This window comes from Chaetomium fimeti, assembly GCF_033439085.1.
Source record: "Chaetomium fimeti strain CBS 168.71 chromosome Unknown B0H64scaffold_2, whole genome shotgun sequence".
Taxonomy (NCBI): domain Eukaryota; kingdom Fungi; phylum Ascomycota; class Sordariomycetes; order Sordariales; family Chaetomiaceae; genus Chaetomium; species Chaetomium fimeti.
This window is the reverse complement of record NW_026944330.1, coordinates 3,655,968-3,675,049: the sequence shown is the minus strand read 5'-3', so window position 1 is coordinate 3,675,049 and position 19,082 is coordinate 3,655,968. Positions and strand designations below refer to the sequence as shown.

At 59.0% G+C, this 19,082-nt stretch overlaps 5 protein-coding genes across 5 annotated transcripts; 3 read left to right on the top strand and 2 right to left on the bottom strand.

Moving 5' to 3' along the window:
* Positions 1-344: 344 nt before the first annotated feature.
* B0H64DRAFT_415660 (uncharacterized protein) lies at positions 345-1,277 on the top strand (the record flags this gene model as incomplete). Its single annotated transcript, XM_062805115.1, has 2 exons — positions 345-814; positions 875-1,277. The coding sequence occupies 2 exons, from the start codon at positions 345-347 to the stop codon at positions 1,275-1,277; spliced, it is 873 nt and encodes a 290-aa protein (XP_062662828.1).
* Positions 1,278-1,497: 220 nt separating this feature from the next.
* B0H64DRAFT_337170 (PAP2 superfamily-domain-containing protein) lies at positions 1,498-2,817 on the bottom strand. The gene is made up of 2 exons (XM_062801156.1): positions 2,384-2,817; positions 1,498-2,294 (listed from the first exon to the last, which is right to left on the bottom strand). Exons 1-2 carry the CDS (start codon positions 2,435-2,437, stop codon positions 1,506-1,508), a joined length of 843 nt encoding a protein of 280 aa, XP_062662827.1. The 5' UTR covers positions 2,438-2,817; the 3' UTR covers positions 1,498-1,505.
* A 522-nt stretch (positions 2,818-3,339) lies between these two features.
* On the top strand, positions 3,340-5,549 carry B0H64DRAFT_415658 (RWD domain-containing protein; the record flags this gene model as incomplete). The annotated part of the gene is made up of 4 exons (XM_062805114.1): positions 3,340-3,936; positions 4,086-5,178; positions 5,215-5,316; positions 5,452-5,549. 4 exons carry the CDS (start codon positions 3,340-3,342, stop codon positions 5,547-5,549), a joined length of 1,890 nt encoding a protein of 629 aa, XP_062662826.1.
* Positions 5,550-10,903: 5,354 nt separating this feature from the next.
* Positions 10,904-11,768, bottom strand: B0H64DRAFT_97633 (uncharacterized protein). The gene has a single exon (XM_062809051.1). The coding sequence runs from the start codon at positions 11,515-11,517 to the stop codon at positions 11,017-11,019; it is 501 nt and encodes a 166-aa protein (XP_062662825.1). The 5' UTR covers positions 11,518-11,768; the 3' UTR covers positions 10,904-11,016.
* Positions 11,769-16,346: 4,578 nt separating this feature from the next.
* On the top strand, positions 16,347-18,986 carry B0H64DRAFT_97389 (uncharacterized protein). The gene is made up of 3 exons (XM_062809049.1): positions 16,347-17,323; positions 17,380-17,751; positions 17,838-18,986. The coding sequence occupies exons 1-3, from the start codon at positions 16,461-16,463 to the stop codon at positions 18,736-18,738; spliced, it is 2,136 nt and encodes a 711-aa protein (XP_062662824.1). The 5' UTR covers positions 16,347-16,460; the 3' UTR covers positions 18,739-18,986.
* The last annotated feature ends 96 nt before the right edge of the window (positions 18,987-19,082 follow it).

Sequence of the window (19,082 nt, the reverse complement as noted above, 5' to 3'; positions counted from 1 at the left end):
CGTCGTTCTTTGACAGTCATGCAACAGGCCGCAAACGCTGCAGCCGTGCCCGGTGATTTGGGCCCTCCCCACATCATCTCCATGTGGCCGTTTCTGCTTGTGACTGTGCCCGGTGTGGGGAAGCCATTTGTTTCCTAAACACAACTCGACCTACCTGAACTTGGAACTCTTTTCTTTTCTTCTTCTTCTTGATCACCAACTGTCGTGAAATGCCGACCATCGAGTTTTATAGCTTGCGCTCTCGAATCACCACATAACGCATCCCACGCTTACGCCACATTCCGAGTCTTCCGAAACCTCCAAACCTCGAACCTCGGAAAGCAACACACAACAACACCCATACTATGGGCGCGGGCACAGGCATTGCCCTCCGGGGCCTACAATTCTTTCTCCGCGCCATCCAGTTCTGCTGCGCCGCCATCGTCTTGGCCCTCTTCTCCTACTTCCTGGCCACCCTCCACAACCATGGCATGTCGATAGGCGTGTGGGTGAGAGCCGTCGAAGGCATCTCGGGCGTCGCCGTCCTCTACACCATCCTCGCGCTCCTCATGCTCTGCTGCATCCCCGGCCGCTCGTTCCCGTCCTTCGTCATGATGGTCCTCGATGTGGCATTCATCGGCGGCTTCATCTACATCGCCGCCGTCAACCGCGGCGGGGCGTCGTCCTGCAGCGGAGAGGTCGATACTGCCTTCGGGAAGGGGAACGCGGATACCAACGTGGTGGACAACGGCAACGGTGGATTCACGGCGCTGCCGAGCTTGAGACAGGCGTGCAAGATGGAGACGGCGTGCTTGGCCGTGTCGATTGTTGCCGTGTAAGCATTTCCCCATGACCTAGCAGACGAAGGTTGGACTGACATGTGACTCCACGACAGTATCCTTTTCGCCCTCACCCCCTTTATCAGCCTCGCCCTCGTCCGCCACCGCCGCAAGGAGATGCGGATCGGCCCCTCCCCTGACAATGACTATACCGAGGGCTACGGCGGACGCAAGCGCTTCAACTTCTTCGGCTTCGGCCGCAAGCGCGATGCGAACGCAGATCCCGCCAACGACCCCAACGCGCTGCCGGAGCATTCCACCCCGGACGACTTGCGCCATAGCTATGCGACCGAGCAGACCCGGGTGGGCAGCAGCGCCGGCGCCGGTGGTGGCGGGTATGGTGGGTTGGGCAACGGCTCGAGCAAGTACGGGAATGCGGGTGATAACATCCCGATGGGGAACTATTCGAATACTGGTACTGGGTATCGGTATGAGAACAACGGTGGTGTGTACCGGTAGGGGGTTGAAGGTAGTCCGGGTGTATTGATAGCGGAAATGGACCACAGCGATAATCTGAGCCGAGTTAGCTTCGGAGTGTAAGATGGAGAATGCCTTACATGTAGTTTACGGAACGAGTTTGAGTTTAACCTTCAACAAGAGAATAGAACATTAAGAGAGCACTTGCCTTTGACACACCGACCAGCCAGTCGAAGGATGAATAGGATTTCTATTTTCTGTTCGGTAACCTCACTGTCCTTTCCCCGCCTTCGCCTTCTCCCTCTCCCGGTCCTTCTCCAGCGCCACCCTCCGCCTCTCCTCCCACTTCTCCCACCCAGCCTGGCACAGATCCTCCACCACAACCAGGTCCCTCATCCGTAGCCACCTCGCCAGCGGCATATCCAGCGCCCACGCGACCAGCCCCATCTCCCTCATCAGGTACGTCACAGCAAACCAGGCCACCGCGCACCCCGCCCCGGCCGCGCACCCCGCCAGCACCTGCCGCACGCTGTGGTACTCCAGGTACACCCGGCTCCACGCGACCATGCCAGCCACGAGCAGCGCGCCGGCGCTCGCCACGGCGCGCTGCGCCAGCGTCCAGTGCGAGTGCGAGTACGCCTCGATGGACGCCGCCGCCGCCGACAGCCCGCCCAGCCTATACGCACGCTGCACATTACCACCACCGTCACCCCCCCCAGCAGCAGTCACAAGCCCCACACCACCAAGCGGCCGCGGCCGATGCCTTACGCAAAGAAACAACCCCGCCGCGACCGCCCAAAAAAACGCAAACTGCGCATGCGAGCTGGGCATGCCGTACCCGCGGCCCGAGCCGGCGCCGAGCGCGCGGTGCGGCGGGCGCTCCTCCTTGATGAGGCGTTTCAGGACCAGGTTGACCCCTTCGCAGGCGAGCTGGCCGGCGAACATGAGCAGGACCTCGGCCTCGCGGGTGGACCAGAGGAGGGTGGCGTAGACGACGCAGAGGCCCTGCGGGAGGAGGGAGAGGAAGGCGGCGAGGGTGGAGAGCGGGTCGGTGGGGTTCTGTTTTCGGGGGGTGGGAAAGGGGGGGGTTAGTCAAAGGTGGGTTGTGGGGGGGAGAAGGGGGGGGGGGGTTGGAAGGGGGGACGAACGTAGTAGACGTGGGTTATGGAGAGGGAGGCGAGGGGTGTTATGTCGTCGGCCATGGTTGCGAGGTTATTGAAGTGTGTGGATTTGGTTGTGGTTGCAGCGGTTTGAAGAGGATGCGCCGGTGTTGATGAAGGTGGGCGAGGGCGTCGGTTCGGGGGCTCGAGAAGAGGCTTTATAAGGTTTTCATAGCGTTGTTATTTGGGCGGCCTTGTTTTCGGTCGGGGTCCTAGGGCGATATCGCGACTTTGCGCTCGAGTTTGTCGTCGTTACGAGCTGATGTTGATGTCGGTGGCACATGCAACAAAAACACACTCTGGGTTCTTGGTCGCAGCGGCCTGCAGCCACCAATCGGTTCAGGCCGCTCGGTACGGCTCCACACAGGAGGGAACTCGCTAATTGCAGCCGGCGAACAGCCTTCCCAGGTTGGGTGGGGGCCCTGCGGAGCATGGAACACAACGCCAGTGTCCCGCAGTGGCCGAGACGAGTCATCGGCTGCAGGTCTCGAACCTCAGACTGGAAACATCGATGACAAGTCAGCAAATAGTTGGAGTGTAAAGGACTGGGTTTGCCCCCCGTCGACCTGGCTCCAGTTTCTTGATTTCCGAAATGCCGCCATGACATTGCAGATTCGCTGCTGCAGGTTGTTTTAGCTTCTTTTTTTCACAAAATCTTCTCGAAGCGGGGGGCGATTGCGACTACATGCAGCCTGCTATCAACAGCCAACGATCGATTTGGAGAATCTAACGAAACCCGCTCGGCATAAAACGAACCGCGCCGTTGGAGAATTTCTGCGCATGGAAACCTTGCGCATCACGCTTACGCTGTTGCGTCGGGACTACGGGCGCAGGTAGCAACACACGGGGCACGCACTGGTGCCATCGACCGCTATTTGAGCTCGTCTTTCTTTCTCCTTGACCCCAGAAAAGCGCGCGGGGCAGTGTGACGATTCAACAAGGAAATGGCCGACGACGACGACTTTGATAATCCTCGCGACGTTGAGCTTAGCTCCCTCTCCGCCATCTATCCCGAAATTCAGCAACTCGATCCAGACGACCCGTATACCGTCGCCCTCGACCTCCCCGTCAACCCATCGAAAGCCGTTACCGTCTTCTTTCCCGCCGCTGCCGATGACGGGCTACCTCCGGGCGCAAATGGCGTGCAGAATGGCCATGTTGCCGCCGCTATGGGTCAGCAGGGTGGCATCGACTCCCATGAGCTAGCACACCTGCCCTCGGTGCACCTCGAGATCACGCTGGGCCCCCAATATCCTGCCGAGCAAGCGCCGCAAGTTAGCATCTCCACCAACCCCCCGTGGCTCCCCGCCGACACGATAAAGCGCTTGGAGGACGATGCGGCCCGTTTATGGGAGGAGATGGGACGGGATATGGTTGGCTTCACATACATCGACCACGTGCAGCAAGCAGCCGACGGCGTGTTTGAGCTCGTCGACGGCAAGGGCTCGCTCGAGGTTGATCCGAGGCACAAAATCGCCATTCTGGACTACGACATCAAGGCGAGAAGGGCGGCATTTGAAAAGGAGACTTTTGATTGCGGCGTGTGTTTAGGTATGTGCTCTGCCGTCTTTGTCGGATGCCTCTTCCGGGAAACGAGGACCTGGTCTTCTTTGAGCCCCTGAACCCGCCCCTCCGGTAGCTTGTTTGTCCTAAGCCGTGAGCATCCCACTAACAAGTACTAGAACCCAAGAAAGGCACCGTTTGCCACCGGATGCTGGACTGCGGGCACGTCTTTTGTGTCCAATGTTTGCAGGACTTCTACAACAATGCCATTAAGGAAGGAGACATCACGGCGGTGAAATGCCTGACGCCCAACTGCGCAAAAGAACGCGCAATGGCTGCCTCCTCTTCGAACCGGAAACGCAAAAAGCCCAAGACCTTTATAAACCCCAGCGAGTTGCTGCAGATCCCTCTGGACCAGGAGACAGTCAAACGTTACGTGACGCTAAAGTACAAGGTCGAGTTAGAGTCGGACAAAAACACAATCTACTGTCCACGGCAGTGGTGCAATGGCGCCGCGAGGTCCAAAAAGCACAAGAAGCCCCAGGGTTTAGAGTTGGCCGAAGCCCCGGACGAGTCCATCTCCGACGACGAAGATGAGGATGAGGATGATGACCATCCCGAAGGGGAGGGCAAGTCCAAACCCTACAAACCAGCCGATGATTTGCTGGCCATCTGCGAGGAATGCAGCTTTGCCTTTTGCAGCCGCTGCTACCAGTCATGGCACGGCGAGTTCTTCCGCTGCCTCCCGCGGCGTGACAAGGCAGAGCTCACGGCCGACGAACTGGCTTCGCTCGAATACATGAGAATGCACACCACACCGTGCCCCACGTGCGGCGTGCCGGCGCAGAAGACGCACGGCTGCAACCACATGATTTGCAATCGCTGTCAGTCGCACTTCTGCTATCTCTGCTCGTCCTGGCTCGACCCCGGCAACCCATATCAACACTTCAACGAAGCGCCCGACGGCCGTGTTACGGGATGTTATATGCGTCTCTGGGAGCTGGAACAAGGGGACGGTGATGATGTCGGCATCGGCTTTGCGGGAGGTGGTGGGCGCGTCGATCGACCGCCCCCGCCGGCCATGCCAGTCCAAGAGCTCATCCCCGAGATCGAGGAGCCCGAGGAGGACGAGGAAGAAGTCCGCGCTGCTAGACAGGCCGCAGAAGCACGGAATCAGGATGCACACGGCAACGGCGGTCAGGTTGGCATTGCGCGAGAGGGCCCATTGGTTCTTCGCATAGCTGCCAACCAGCCCGCCGCTCCTGGACGTGGCGGGCCCCGTGGGCGACAACCGGCACCAAGACCTCAACCCGCAGCGCCTCCAGCGCCGGGGGCAGCTCGAGGAGCGGCAGCGAGAGGGGCGCGGAATCAGCAACCCGCGGCACGAGGCGGAGGACCCCAACAACAGCCAGCCCGGGGTCTGGGGGGAGGGGGGCCAGCGCAGCGAGGCCAGCGGCCTGGCCAAGGAGGTGCCGCTGCTGGGCATCAGAGAGGCCGAGGGCGAGGCGGCGGCGGCGCAAGAGCCGCGCATCGGCAAAATAACAATCACGCAGCAAATCAGGGCGACGGCGAGCTGGACGCAGCCCAGCAGGCGTGGGTGAGACAGTTCGTCATGCTCGCCCTGAACGACGAAGAGGATATACTGTTTTGAGGACGTTGGCAGCGACATGCGAGTTTTAGATCAGGCTTGCTTCATCTAACAAGACAGCGGCTTGTTTACTACACCACCAAGATACCCCCGATGGATGATGAGATGACACGTAGAGTCAGATAGCTCAGACATCAGAAACATATAGGATACAGCCGGGCATACGCAATATGCTCTTGCACGAGTAATGGATGGATTAAACTACGAACTGATGCCTGCCGTGACACTCGCTCCCATCGCAGCCGGCGCAACGGCGCAACGTGGCTCGTCAGTCTCTTCTCCCTCTGCTGCCACACTCCAATACGACGGCACACTACGTATTACGGCAACATTACCCCCTTTTTTCGTCAACCGCGGAGCCTTGCGCCGCACCCATAGCCCTCCAGCGTCGGGCTAAGCCCGCCTACCTGACCCAGCTGCAGGTTCCGTTGTCACCGTGCCGTCACGGATGGACACGCCCACACAGCCAGACCTACCTAGCATACTACCTCCACCCGCACTCTATGTACGGACCACACATAGGTAGCAGCAGACACAGACCAAAGCGCACGCGCACAGCAGCATGTATGTAGGGCGCTGCACGGAAGCCTGCCGCCGTCTGCAGCGAAGCAGGGAAGCGAGCGAGTAGGACACGGCGGGCTGGCATCACGCATACATGTACGGTTCGTCGCCTCCATCATTACCTCCCTATCTCCCTACCTTCCGAGCTTCCCTCCCCCCGGACCCTCCGTGACCTGCATGTGACAGTCTCTGGTTCCGGGGGGCCATATTCGTATGTAGGTAGGCTGGCTCGCTGCTGGTTAGTAGCTACCTCGGCAACTGTGTAAGTCTGTGTCACAAAAGGCTGTGGTTAATCCACGGGCGCCATCTGGTTCTGGTTTCTGTTCGGTTTGTGCGCATACAGCCCGAGCAAGCCGACCCGGGGGTTGGCGAGGCGCATCCCCGTTTTCGTATTGTTGTGTGTCTTGTTTTCTTTCTATTCTTAAATCCCGAGAAGGTCGTTACGTCGCCCGTTGAAACTTTGCGGGGCGCGCCAGTCGGAGGGATTCCCAACATTGCTGCTTGTTTGGACATGTGGGATGTGGCCCATACTCACTCACTGTTCGGTTACCATCTACGAAAGTCGACGCCTTCTGGCTCTCCCCGTCCTCGGCGTGCATCTTCTGCTCTGCTCGGCTTAGCACTGTCCCGAAAGAGACGTTCGGGAAATATAATCCTGTCTGCAATGGCTGGGTGACATTGGCTTCCCCACGAGGGGATAAATGGGATGCTCTGCGGTGTTACTTCGTTTCTGTTGGCTGATATGGGACCGTACTTTGTTAGTTTGTGTTTGTCTTGAGTCTCTGTTCTTCGAAGTCTGTTATGCCGCTCTACGTAGTACTACACGATCCGTTCGTAGATGCCGATCCGTGGTCCGAGAGTCAGAAGAAAAATGAGCTGCTTCCCTACGCTCTTGCCAGCATTGGTTCGCCAGTGAATGCGGTCCAGATTCTCTCGGAGGGCGGAAAGGGGGCGCTGCGCTTTGCCACTTCCGCGCACCATCGACGACAACCTGACTGGCCAGCCAGTTTTCGTTGGCAAGTTTTGCTCTCGAGCGGCGGCAAGCCAACGAGCTCACCAGTCAGGCCCCGTCAGGTGCCGGAGCGGTCCTGAGTCGAGCGGAATCAAAAAGATAGTTCAAAGACAGAGCCAGCCGCCAGCCAGCCATCCAACCAGCCAACTGAAGACGCGGACGGACATGCAATACCACCGTCTCCTCCACCGTTCCATCCGCCCTGAGCCACCTACGCAGCTCGCCCCAGACCTTTCCCTCCACCCCCTCCCACCCTGCACCCGCCACATCCACCCACAGAGGGACCTCGACAGGCGGCGCCAAGTTCGGCCTCCATCACCTCCGTCCGATCCCCGCCACGGCCGCCCACTGACGCTCGATTAATCAAGCACGCGCAGGAGGTGGATTGCCCCTTTCGGCCTCCTCCCCACCGCCCAGAAACAAGGCACCTTCTCTTCTCGTCTCGCGTCTTGCCCCATCCATCCAGGAGACAAGAAACAGAGTGGCAGTGGCAAGGGAAGGCCGGACGGGAGGAATCAACGGCGCAGAGCGGGCCCTCACCCACCGCTTTTCCCACGGTTCGCTCTTCGCTCCCTTCCAATGAGGTGCCCCGGCCCTCCCCCTGACCCCCCGGACGTACCCTGTTTCGATACTGCGGCGCCCCTGCGATAATCGTGAGTGAAAGCGTTACATGCCGAGTTGTGCGGAAAGCCGCAGCGCAACGGCCTGCGAGATACGTCGATTTGGCCTTGCCCCGGCATCCGATGCCAATGCAATGTCCATGCATGCTATGTAATTGGGCGCTGCGAGTTGTCGGTCAAGGGCAAGGGACAAAAGAAGGGACGACAGAGCTCGTGTGTCTCTTGTTGTTTGCCGCCCTCGCTTGCGTCTGCAGTCCGTTCACCTTTGCTCCCTTCACCCCCGCGGCGGACGTGCCGCGGCATGGCCTGCCGGTGGTAATTCCGGCTCTTGACCTCGCGAAGCAACCCTGATGGCTATCATGGACAAGCTCGGGCGTCGGATGGGATGGGAGGATGCTGGAGCATGTTCGGGTGGTACCCGACGGGGTTGCGACATTCCCCACAGATCGTGCGATGTGCCAAACAGCCCGTCTGTATGTAACTGCACTGCGCCTGTCCATACATACGACGATCTCATTTTTGGCTGGGCGTGGGAACTGACCAAAAAAAGGCGTCCACCTCTCTCTCACTCACTAGTATTTCGAGAGAGATCGGACTGGGCGAATGCACGGCAGGCGACTTGTTGCGTTGGTGGCCAGCCCTGAACGTGAGGCGGACGAACCAAGCCCCGGTGCCCCATTCCATCCACCCGTTCTTCTTCCAACAGTGATCGGTACCGAGTTTCTGGGGCCCCTTTTCGATTTCCCTTTGTCGGTGTGGTCATTGACAAGCCTGCCTCGACGCTCCCAGACGTGGTCGGGGGCACAAAACGGGCACGGATGGCGTCCTTTCGGTACTTGTTTCCGTGAGCACAACTGGGGGGCCCCTGGGCTTCGACCTTACTAGGTAGAGTCGGCCCGGGGCAGAGGGAGAGCAGTGCGATCTCCATCGACCTCCATGGCCAGAGCTCTGTTGTTGTTTGCCCTTTCTGTCGTGGCGCTCCATCTCTTCTCGGAGTTGACGTTCGAAAAGGGACAGCGACCGTGATGAGGGAAGAATGGCTATGCGGGTCGCGACTCACGGATGTTGAATTAGGCCCCGTTCTGTCTGCGCCAGGTCCCGTTCAAACATGGCTTCCTTGGGCTGCAAGGTACGCCGCGAGTGGAGTGTGTTGTGTGACAGTTGTGCCCGTCGCCGGCGGTGCAACCTCGACTCGACCTCGACAAGGGCATGGGTTTTGTTTGGATTAGCGTTGTAACTCGACCGGCATTGTCTCCGCAAATGGAAGACGAATGATCAGGGTAGCGAGGGAGCCCTGTCACCCGTTGGGGAAACAAGCAGGCAGCGCGCCCATCGCCGCGAGTGTTTCGAGCGTTTCGAACCTCGCCAATGTTTCACGTTGGATGCCCACCAAGAGTCTTCTGGGTCCGTCAGCCGCAGAATCGTCAGATACCTGTCATGACGTCCCGATCGCCCCCTGTGATGACACGGTTCCAACGACGGACGGCGGCTCCTCATGTCTCGGATCAGTGCCGAAATTATTACTCCATGATCAACTAACTTTCTAAGCGACGTCTTGTCAAAGCAAAGTCGAAAGTTCTGGTGGAGAGGGCAGCGAAAATCCATGTCATAATGGATGTGGAACTCGAAAAATAGCCATCTTTGAAAAGTCCTTTTGCCCGCATTGTCTCATTTCTCGATCCATGGAGCGCCATGCTTGTTTGAGGGACAAGACAACTTGGGTTGGCACAAGCAACTCGGCTTCGGTTGAGAGCTGATGCGATGTCCAAGCATTGAGCCGGTTGCTTATCAAACGAAATGGAATGGAGGCAAAGGCTCACTTACCACAACAAGTATATACGGATTACACGAAATAAGTTCCGGTCTCGGCAGGCCGGGAGCGTCTGCACGCAGTCCGTCATCGAGCTCCTTCTTGGTCAGCTTCGGACAGCCTAACTTGGTAATTGAAATCGGGTTTGTCAGTTGACAAAAAGGGTTTGGACTGAGACGGATAAGCTCGGGTTGCCGCCCAGGAACACAAACCAGGGTCTCGCGAGCGGTGCTCGCATGGAGTTTGGACGAATTTCGTCGGAACCACGGCAAACCAGGGCCAGGCGAGGACAGGCACGAGCTCCGCTACGAGGGTAGCTTGCACAGGATAACCCCTCCAGCGCGAAATCCTCCTCAACGCTAAATTCCGGCCCAGGCGAAATCCCTTAATAAACATTCGCGGTGTGGGGGAGGGGTGTCCAAAGGGGCGGCGACATAACTATCGTGGCTGGGGTTGCTTGTCCGTTGACAACCCTCAGGACAGCGGTTGCGAAGAGCGCGCAAGCGAGGCGGACGAGCCCAATCATCGCGACGGGCAGCCTTCAAGCGAAACAAGATGGGTGGTTGACAGGCGCAAGGACAGAAAGCGCAAGGGAACGGACGTGAGCGTGGGAGCGAATGTGCGCCACGATCCACGCAGCCGCACCTTGTTTCTCCAGCTGGGTAATTGGCGGCTGCCATTGGTTGGGAAATTGCCAGTGCCGCCGAATCGGCCCTTCCAGGCTAAACTCGCTAGCTCAATCATAACGGCGCCCCTCTTGGAAAGCCTACGGCAGACGCCCCCGGATTCGATTGGCAGGGTGTCATCCCGTGAGGGAGTTTTGCATGGCGCCGATGGCTTCCCGCACCCACTGGCACTTCGCAAGTAACGTTGTCATCGCTGGGGAAGCACCATCCTCCCGGAACCCTGGATATTGTGGTCAACAGAGATCAGTGTCGAAGCTGGCCCAGCCCGGACACTGCCTGCAGCGACAAGTCCCTCCTACGAGAGAACTCAAGCTGACGACCACGGGCCCTTTGTCAAATTTGCCGGCTCGTCCTTCTTCCGTCTGGCGCCGACAAAATGTTCTTGGCGCAAGACATGGAAGTGCGCCATGTCTCGGTCGGCCGTTCCGGGCGAGTCCGGCTGCATATCATTGTTGGACCTCCAATTGCGGGGTACATGTGGACATCGTGATGGTTGGCGATCGAGGAGGCTCTTCTCAAGTTAACTCTGGGTTGGCACGTTGGATATTCGGGTGACAGCGGGATATTGTATCTTTGTTTCTAGAAGGCTTCGTTATTCTTCTGTTACTCCCAGAAAACGCCTCAATCCAGGATCGACGACATGAATCTGTGGCAAGTAGATTGAGACCAGGCAACCGGCGCCGCAGAGAACTGGCGATAACTGGGCAGCTGGGATTCTGATGAGGTGGGTAGGGCTGCAGCCCGCCCCTCCTCTATCGACAGCAGTGACGGCCGCTGCGTGCTAATATCGAGTTTCTTTACTTAGAAGGCATTCAATATCGATGCTGCCAGAGAGACGGCTCCGTGATGTAGGCAATTTGGTGATCCGGGCTGCGTAGGGAGCTTGAAAGCTTGTGAAAGTGGGGTGGAGCGTGGCTGCACGCCATTCTTCTCGGCGAGAAGGGGAAGCTAGGAAGGCAGCAATCATCCGCTCACGGCTGCCCAGACGTGCCTTGCTCAAGTGGAAGTTACTTTCCGTCGGCTGTCGCGTTTCGTCGATGATTCTCAGCCATGACCGTCGCAGGAGGCGTTTCTCGATCGAGCAAAGCTCCTGTTCTCGGGGTGGAGACCGAGATCTTCGTTTTCTCGGCGAGCCGGAGGATGTTGCTAAAAGGAGCTTAGCGCACCATCCGCCTGGTGAGCGAACCGACCGAGAGATTTGAGCTGCCGCCAACCATCCGAGCCACCCACTCACTTTCCCACCCCATGGCCGAATCCTTCCGTCGGTTGAACGCGATGTCATGGTGGGTATCTTGTGCTCTTACCGTCTCCGAGCCGGTGAACGATAGGTGGCGGCAAATGTACATACAACGCAAGCTGGACTGATCCAACTCTTCAAGACAGCTCTGGCCATCTGTTTGGGGTCAGATGTCTCTCGCTTCCCCGCCATCGGCCCGGAGAAGGGAGAAGGCTAGTAGTCGATCTTGCGACTCTGGTGGGAAGCGTGCTGGGGTGCGCTGTGCGGGGGAGTGCCAGTGGACAGCCGAGTTGACAGCCGGGCTGGCTGCAACGTCAAACCATCGAGGCAAGCAGGCAAGATACCACCTCGATCACTAAAGCTCCGCCGACATCAGCTGTTGGATTAACACCTTGGAGTGCATCGCGACCGACAGCCAACATGTCTTTTCCTATCATCAAGATGGCGATTGTTTTGCAAACAAGGCAGTGCGCGGCCGAGAACGATGCAAACCTGGCTCGGTCGTTCTCGGACGAGAGGGCGGCCGCAGGTGTGTGGCGGTCGCTATATTAGCCAGCAAATATAGCCTTAAACCGGCTGTGAGAAGATCGAGACGCATGTTGATTCTGGGGCCGCGCTGAAGTTCCGGGCAGACTGTTACACAGCACCTCGAACCCTGTCCTTCTGCGGCTTGCGTGATACACAGAGGAGGGAAAATAATCAGATACATACAAAACTGACCTCGTGCTCTCGTAACGCTGGTCTGCATATTGTACCCTGTCGCATGGTCCGCGGGTAGGCAAGTGGTCAGCGGGCTTTGGTGTCGTCGGTTTTTGAGTTTTGGTTCTGAAGAGGGTAAGTTTCTCCTGCGACTTGTCTAAGCCCCACACCGAGGCCCTTCGAACCCACGGAGTTGATTCCGCGCTGTTCAACTTGACTGCCTGCGGACGCGAGCCTCGCTTGCTTTTCCGAGAACCTGGACGCCCTGATGAGAGAAATGAAATGAGACACGCCGACCCTTGAAAAAGATTGGATGCGAGGGCCGAACCCCATCACCTTCGTTCTCCAGGGCAGCTGGCAAGCAATTCGCGCAGACTGGACGGGCAACCGTTTGGCGGCACATGGCACATGGTTGAAAGACTTGCTCAGAACGTGGCGCCCCCCTTGCAGCTTGCACAGGTTTTGCTCATCGCACGCACGGCCTGCTGCCCCTGTCCCACGCCGTCGCGTTGTGCTCTCAAGAACTGGTGCTTGTCGCGATGTTTACAGAGGATCTGGCTGCGCCGGACAGGTGCGCGCGGGAACAGAGGTCGCATCCGTCGCTGCCCTGGGCAGATCTCACGAAATCCTCCGCGGCCAGTCCCCTGACTTTGCCCGATGCGATCGCGATTGCAACGTCCGCCCACGCACCAACAAGCTCAGACAGTTGCAATTGCAACGGACAGCCACCGGTAACAGCCGGACGGGCTTGCCCTTGACGTGAGTGGGGCCCGCCGTTTCTCGACATGCTCCCCGTGTGTGTCGAGCAGCCGGCCAACATCGACCAGAGGAGAAGAGAGGAGTGGAAAGTTTAAATCCTGGTGTGACGGGACCCGCTCACCCACACTCCATCCCGGAGGCCAAGCAACCACTAGCGCCGCCACATCTGGACACAGGCGGCCGAATGTGAGAAACACGGTATTTCCGAAGCCAGTGCTGGATTTTTTGAAGTTCGCTTCGCGCGGATCGTGGTTGTGGGCTGGTGTGCTGCTGTGTGCTGCCGTGTGGTGCTGTCGGGTGACGAGTTGTGAGTGGTGACTTGTCAGAATTTGAGGGCCCAGTACGAGAAAATAAAGACCTAGATAGGGAGGAAATTCGGGGATTGCGGGATGGAAAAGACTGCAGCGGAAAGGACTGGGCGTGGCTTCCCTCCACCTCCACACCGCACTTCGTAAGTTCCAGGTTCAGGTTGAGAAGGTGCGGTGCGGCGGCGGCGGCAGTCACAACTGAGGTCGTCGGTCACCCACACGCGATTGCCCGTTACCCGTTGGCGAGTCCGTTTTTAGAAACAGCAGCGGGCTGGACACCTTCCCTTCTTCTCCCCCCTCCCTTCCCCAGCCTGCAGGGCAATTTAAAATTCATTGAATCGCACACCTCGAAGCTGCACGTGTGGCCCCCGGAACACCAATTTGTGACCGAGCGAGATCTGGTTCTGTGCTCGACACCGTCAACGGCCACCATCACAAAAGACGAGATGACGAACCCTGCAATCAGGAACTTTACTGCCTGCAGCGGGCCAGCCGTTTGATCGAACAGCCCTCTCGGGGTTTCAACTCGATGGAGCGAACTCGACGCAGCTCGCGCAGATCGAGATGCCGCGGAAGACACTCCCCTGCCACGACAGCGAGTTGCACCGCTGCTCCATTGACTGTATGCACGATGCGGCACGGGGCATGCTGTTGAACAGTGTCTGAGAGGTCGACTTTGCTGGCCAGTACCTTCGGTTCCGCGAGCCTGGTCCAATCAGAGCGAGGTCGTGCTGGCCGTGCAGGACGCAGCAAGCAACCCATTCAACAGGCCATGGCCTGTACACAGTATCCGTTGTGGCGTGACCTCGCTCATCATTATCATCATCATCGCCAGGCTCGCCGGTCGCCGTGGCCAAGGAGATACGGAGAGAGATCACCCACCGGCCTCGACGCGGCTGATGGTCGGCGGGTGGCGGTGGCTCGACAAGCCACCTGAATTATGTCGACAACCAAGACATTTGCAACTCGTCTTGCCGTGTTCGTACATGTATCGGGCTGCCGTGCCACCACACCTGCAACGCAGTGGCAGTTCGATTCGAGGTCGACGTCGATTTGTGGATTTGTCTCGCCGCGCGCTCATCCCGGTCCGCTCACAAGATGGGATGCAGTCTCCACGGAGTCAATTGCGCAAGCGGGCCCAGGCACCAAGTTCCCATTCGGGAATGTCGTCAAGCGGCGCCGTTTTGCTTCCTCCGCACTTTTTTGCTTTTGTCATGGGAGACTTTCGGATGCTGGAGCGCGTCTTCCCTGCCCGCGCTACGACCGGATCGGGCGGCGAAGGCCGGGGGCTCCTCGCTCGCCCCCCACCGGCTGTGGGAACTCGGCTCCCGCTGCGAGCCCCCTGGGCACGAATCACCAGGCGAAAGCGCACATCATCAACGAAGTTACAGCGGTAACCAGGCGAGCGACGGTGCGCTCTCTCACCCAGCTGCTTGGGACAGCTCCAAACATGCGGATACGACTCTTTCACGACTCGCTCATCTGTCATTTTTTTAGGGGCACGCGCAGAACGATACCGAGTCCCGACACATCAACAAGTCTCGTTCCTCGTTTTTCCCTGAACATAATTCCGCCGATCGTTTGTGTGTCCTTCCTGCTTGAGGGGCAAGCGAAAGACAGCGCCTCGCACGCGCGAGGCAGACTCAAGACTTTGCCTCGGTCCACAACGGCCCCAGCTTCCTCTTTCTGCCCTGAGAGTATCGTTCGGCTCACTCTGGACGTTGCGGATCGAAACTAAACCACGGCGGTATCCTGGCACTCAAGAACGGCGGCTACTTTGTGTGTCGCTGGTGATTTCGTTTAGGCCTCTCCTGCCAATTGCGAAGTCAAAGAGGCGTTCGCAACGGCGGTTGAACCCATCTATAACGACTCTGATATTGTTTTTGCAGATGTCGATGGAGCGGGGGAGGGCAGGGGTGGACTGTGCGCATCTCCGCCAGCCGAGTTTTGCTGGGGTTCGTCGGTTTCGTCGTTGTCGACCCCGGTCGAGAGTAATCTCGTGAACCGACTTTTCCCCCCCTCTCAGGACGGGGCCCTTCGTCGGCGCGTTTATCACCCAACGGTCTTCTAGAAAATTGCGGGTCGCAAGCTGCCCACACAGAGTCCCTCGGAGGATTCTCGTGCTAATCAGATGCCCCTGTTTCCTCGGCCGAACATGGTGGTTGAACCGGGGCCCTGTTGCCTGAACCAGGATTGGACGGAGGAGGGGCCGAGGGCGGACGTGCCGTTTTGTCCGCCATCCCCCCCCTCTCATCGCTTGGCGCAGCAAGATGCGCCCCCCCTTTTCGCATCCGTTCAGACCCCCATCTTGCTGCTGGTCATGGTCCTGCTCGACGGGCCATTCCTCATCCAGCCCGCGCGCTGATAGTCCGAAGGCCCTGCTGCTGATGTTGCTTCCCGTTCGGCAGAGGTCAGGCAGGGCAGGGCTGTCTTGAACAGCTCTGACCTTGTCTCGCATGGTCATCGAGGTACCTAAATACACCCCCTCCACCCCTGCCTTTCAAGGTTCGCGTGTCACGTCGAAGCTGGCGGTCGGCAACCGCTTCTACATACCAGGTACGAACTGCCTGAGGATGGTTTTGTAGTTGTGGGCTCTACGGGGTCGTTGGTCGAGATTATGAGGGTGTTATCATATGCTGTTGACTCCTCTGCTTCATCAGTCCAGGAGAAACAAACCATAGCAGTTAATGCCTGGGAAGTGTGTGCAATCACACCCTGGTCCTTGATGGGGTCAGGGCCCCGGCCGGTATCTTGCCCCATCTCGAAGAACAAGGGGCCTCGGGAATGCCTGCCAGATCGCCCCCGTTTCTCAACCTCCTTCCCTGTATGGTTGGAACGCTTCTGCACCGGCCCTGCAAGCGGTGTCAACACTCCCCTCGGAGCCCACCCATGAGAAGCCGCTCGGGGAGCCTTGGCCTCGCCTCTCTGCCCTTGCCGCACCCCCTCGGGCCAGTGCCGAAGCCTCTCATAAAAACGGCCCCGTCCAGCGCCTGACAGTAGTTATTGGCTTATACATACAAGTACATACACACTGCCCCTACAACCCGGTCGTGGCTTGCGGTCCATTCTTCGCCATTCTTTCCCCTCTACCGCGAGACCATCACCGACCCTGTTTTGATCTTGATGTGGGCAGGTCCTGTCACAGTTTAGCTGGTTGTCGATCGAAGACTTTGTGTGTGTGGCGATACAGTCAACTGCTCCTGTGGAAAAGGGCATGCTTCCATGTCAGCCACAGCAACGTACACGATGGCAGAGCTGAGGGCTGAGTCGCAACACGGCAACCTGTGGTCCAACTATGGAAATCCCGTGCAAATGACCGGCCGGTTTAACCCGCAGGACCCATCAGCATCGGTGCCGCCTCCAACATCATCGCATCTTGTGCGGCCGAGGAGTCACCACACCATGGACTATCCGCAGTATCAGCCTGGCCGGCCCGGCCAAGAGGAGGGCGAGCCGTACGACCGATACCCGCACCCGTCGATGAACATCCCCAGCATCAACAGCCTAAAGCGGCCATACTCGCAAGTAGACCAGGCTCCATACACCGAGATGGTCCAGGACCTCCGGGACGACTACAAGCCGCCGAATCACGACCAAAAGCTCTTGTCGTTTAAGAAGGTTGGGGACAAGCACACCATCGTCGACGCTAAGGGCCGGATCCACGAGATGGAAATTGACGCGCAGCTGCACGGCATGTTCTTTCTCTCCGAGTTCCCCTCGGGGGCGGGTGACGGCAATGTGCTCAACGCCGAGTTGACGTGCTACCGGCGTAACCTTTTCCAGATCAGCGGCAGCCTATGCTTCCCGCAGATCCCACTCTCGGTGCTGCTGGAGTCGGGAGAGACGAGCCAGATCAAGAACATGGAGGTCAGCATCTCGGCGATCGAGTCCGTCGACGGCCACCCGGTGCGCCTCATCGTGATCCCCTGGAAGACTCCGCCGCCGAACTCGCCCGAGACGAACCAGGCACCTGACCAGGAGCCCCCGACACTGCCCCTGATTCCGCCGTCCGAGGAGGAGGAGGAAAACGGGGGCGACCACTACGCCATTTACCCGATCGGCTGGAGGCGGCTGCAATTCAGGATGTAAGTCGCACGCACCGGCCAAGGCCGAGAGGATAGTTGCTAACTCGTGACTCCAGAGCGACGGCAAACAACGGGAGGAGGAAGGAGCTCCAACAGCACTTTGTGTTGCACCTTAAGCTGCACGGGACCCTGGCCAACGGGCAGAAACTGGTGCTCTCCGAGATGACGACGGCGCCGATTGTCGTGCGCGGGCGGAGTCCGCGGAATTTCCAGGCAAGGAAGGAGATCCCACTGCTCGGATCGAGTGCAGGCTCGCGGGGACAGACGCTAGTCGAGACGGGTCATGGTATCGTCGCGCAGGCCGTCATCCTCAACAAGCCTCCGTATGACTCGCGGCCTCGGCTATCGAGCTTGGATGTTCCCCGGTCTGCCTTCACATTTACCGCGCCGAAGCAAATGCCACAGAGCCCGATGCAGATGCGGTCCAAGTGAGTCCCCCCCCAAGTTTTACGCTGCAGCAGGACGGGCGATGGTTCGAGAGAAAAAGGGGCAGACGACTAACAAACACCCGCAGCTCCTACCCAACAACATGGAACCCTCCCCCACAGGTCTCGGTGCCACACACTCCCGGTTCGGCCACCTACCCGACCTCGACAATACCCCCGGACCCGTACCCGAAGATGCCCCTATCCGGCGCCCAAACCTTCACAGCGGAACCTCAAGAAATGCCTATGCAGCCAACCTCGATGGGCCCCTCGGTCCAGCTTCCGCTCTCCGCATCACACGATCCACACCAACACCAACACCACGCCCATCCCCATCAACAACAACCTCAACCCCCGATCCGCACCCAGTTCGCAACCTACACATCAGCCCCGCCGCACCATCTCTCCCTCTCTTCAACAACGGGCACCACCTCCCCGGACAACTCGCTCGCGGTGCCCCGCTACATCGGCGACACCAACCCGCGGCCATCCAAGTCGCCGCGCCACGCGAGCCACCAGTCGGTCACCTCGTCGATCTCGAACGAAACCGCGTCGGGCGAGTACCGGTACGGCCCGCCCCCTCCTCAAACGCAGGGTGGCGGCTACCCGGCGCCGGAAACGAGCCCGCAGAGCCAGCATCCCGCTCTCCCGCCGCCTCCGCAAATCGGAGCAGGACAACAAGGGGCCTATGCCCAAGACGGAGGGGCCGCGCAGGCTGCGGGGGCCGGGCCTGGCGGACAGGCGCCGCCGCCGCGGGATTACTTCCCCACATCGCAAGGGTGGACGACGACTGCGGGCGGCGGCGCAGACGCGACTGGCGGGCCCGGGCAGGGCGTGGAGAGGCCGTATGGCTATCCTGCCGCTGCCACCGGCACCGGCGCCAGCGGGCATCATCACGGGGTGAAGCCGGAAACGCACCCCCATGCGGGCGCGGGTGCTGCGCAGACCGGACCGCAGGGGACGTACGGCTATGCGTGGAACACGGCATGAGGGCAATAATCACCTGCACTTAACGCCTACACCCGGTCGCCATACTACGCGCGACGGATTTGTATTATACTAAGGGGTGAACACCGCACCGTCGCTCCGATTAGCAGCCGCGACCGCTGCCTCGAAACCTTCAACACGTTCGAACGATTCGATTCGAAAATACAGCTGGAAAGCGGATAGGGATGGGGGGGTGTAAAAAAACACAAGCGGGTTACGGTACCGATCACACACAGAATGGGGTTGTGTAATTTGGCGGTACGTTGGGGGGGGGTTCGGCTCGGTTCGGTCTCGAAAAACAACTGTGGCCGTGTTTGAGTTTCCTGTTTGCTGTTTTTGTTTCGTTT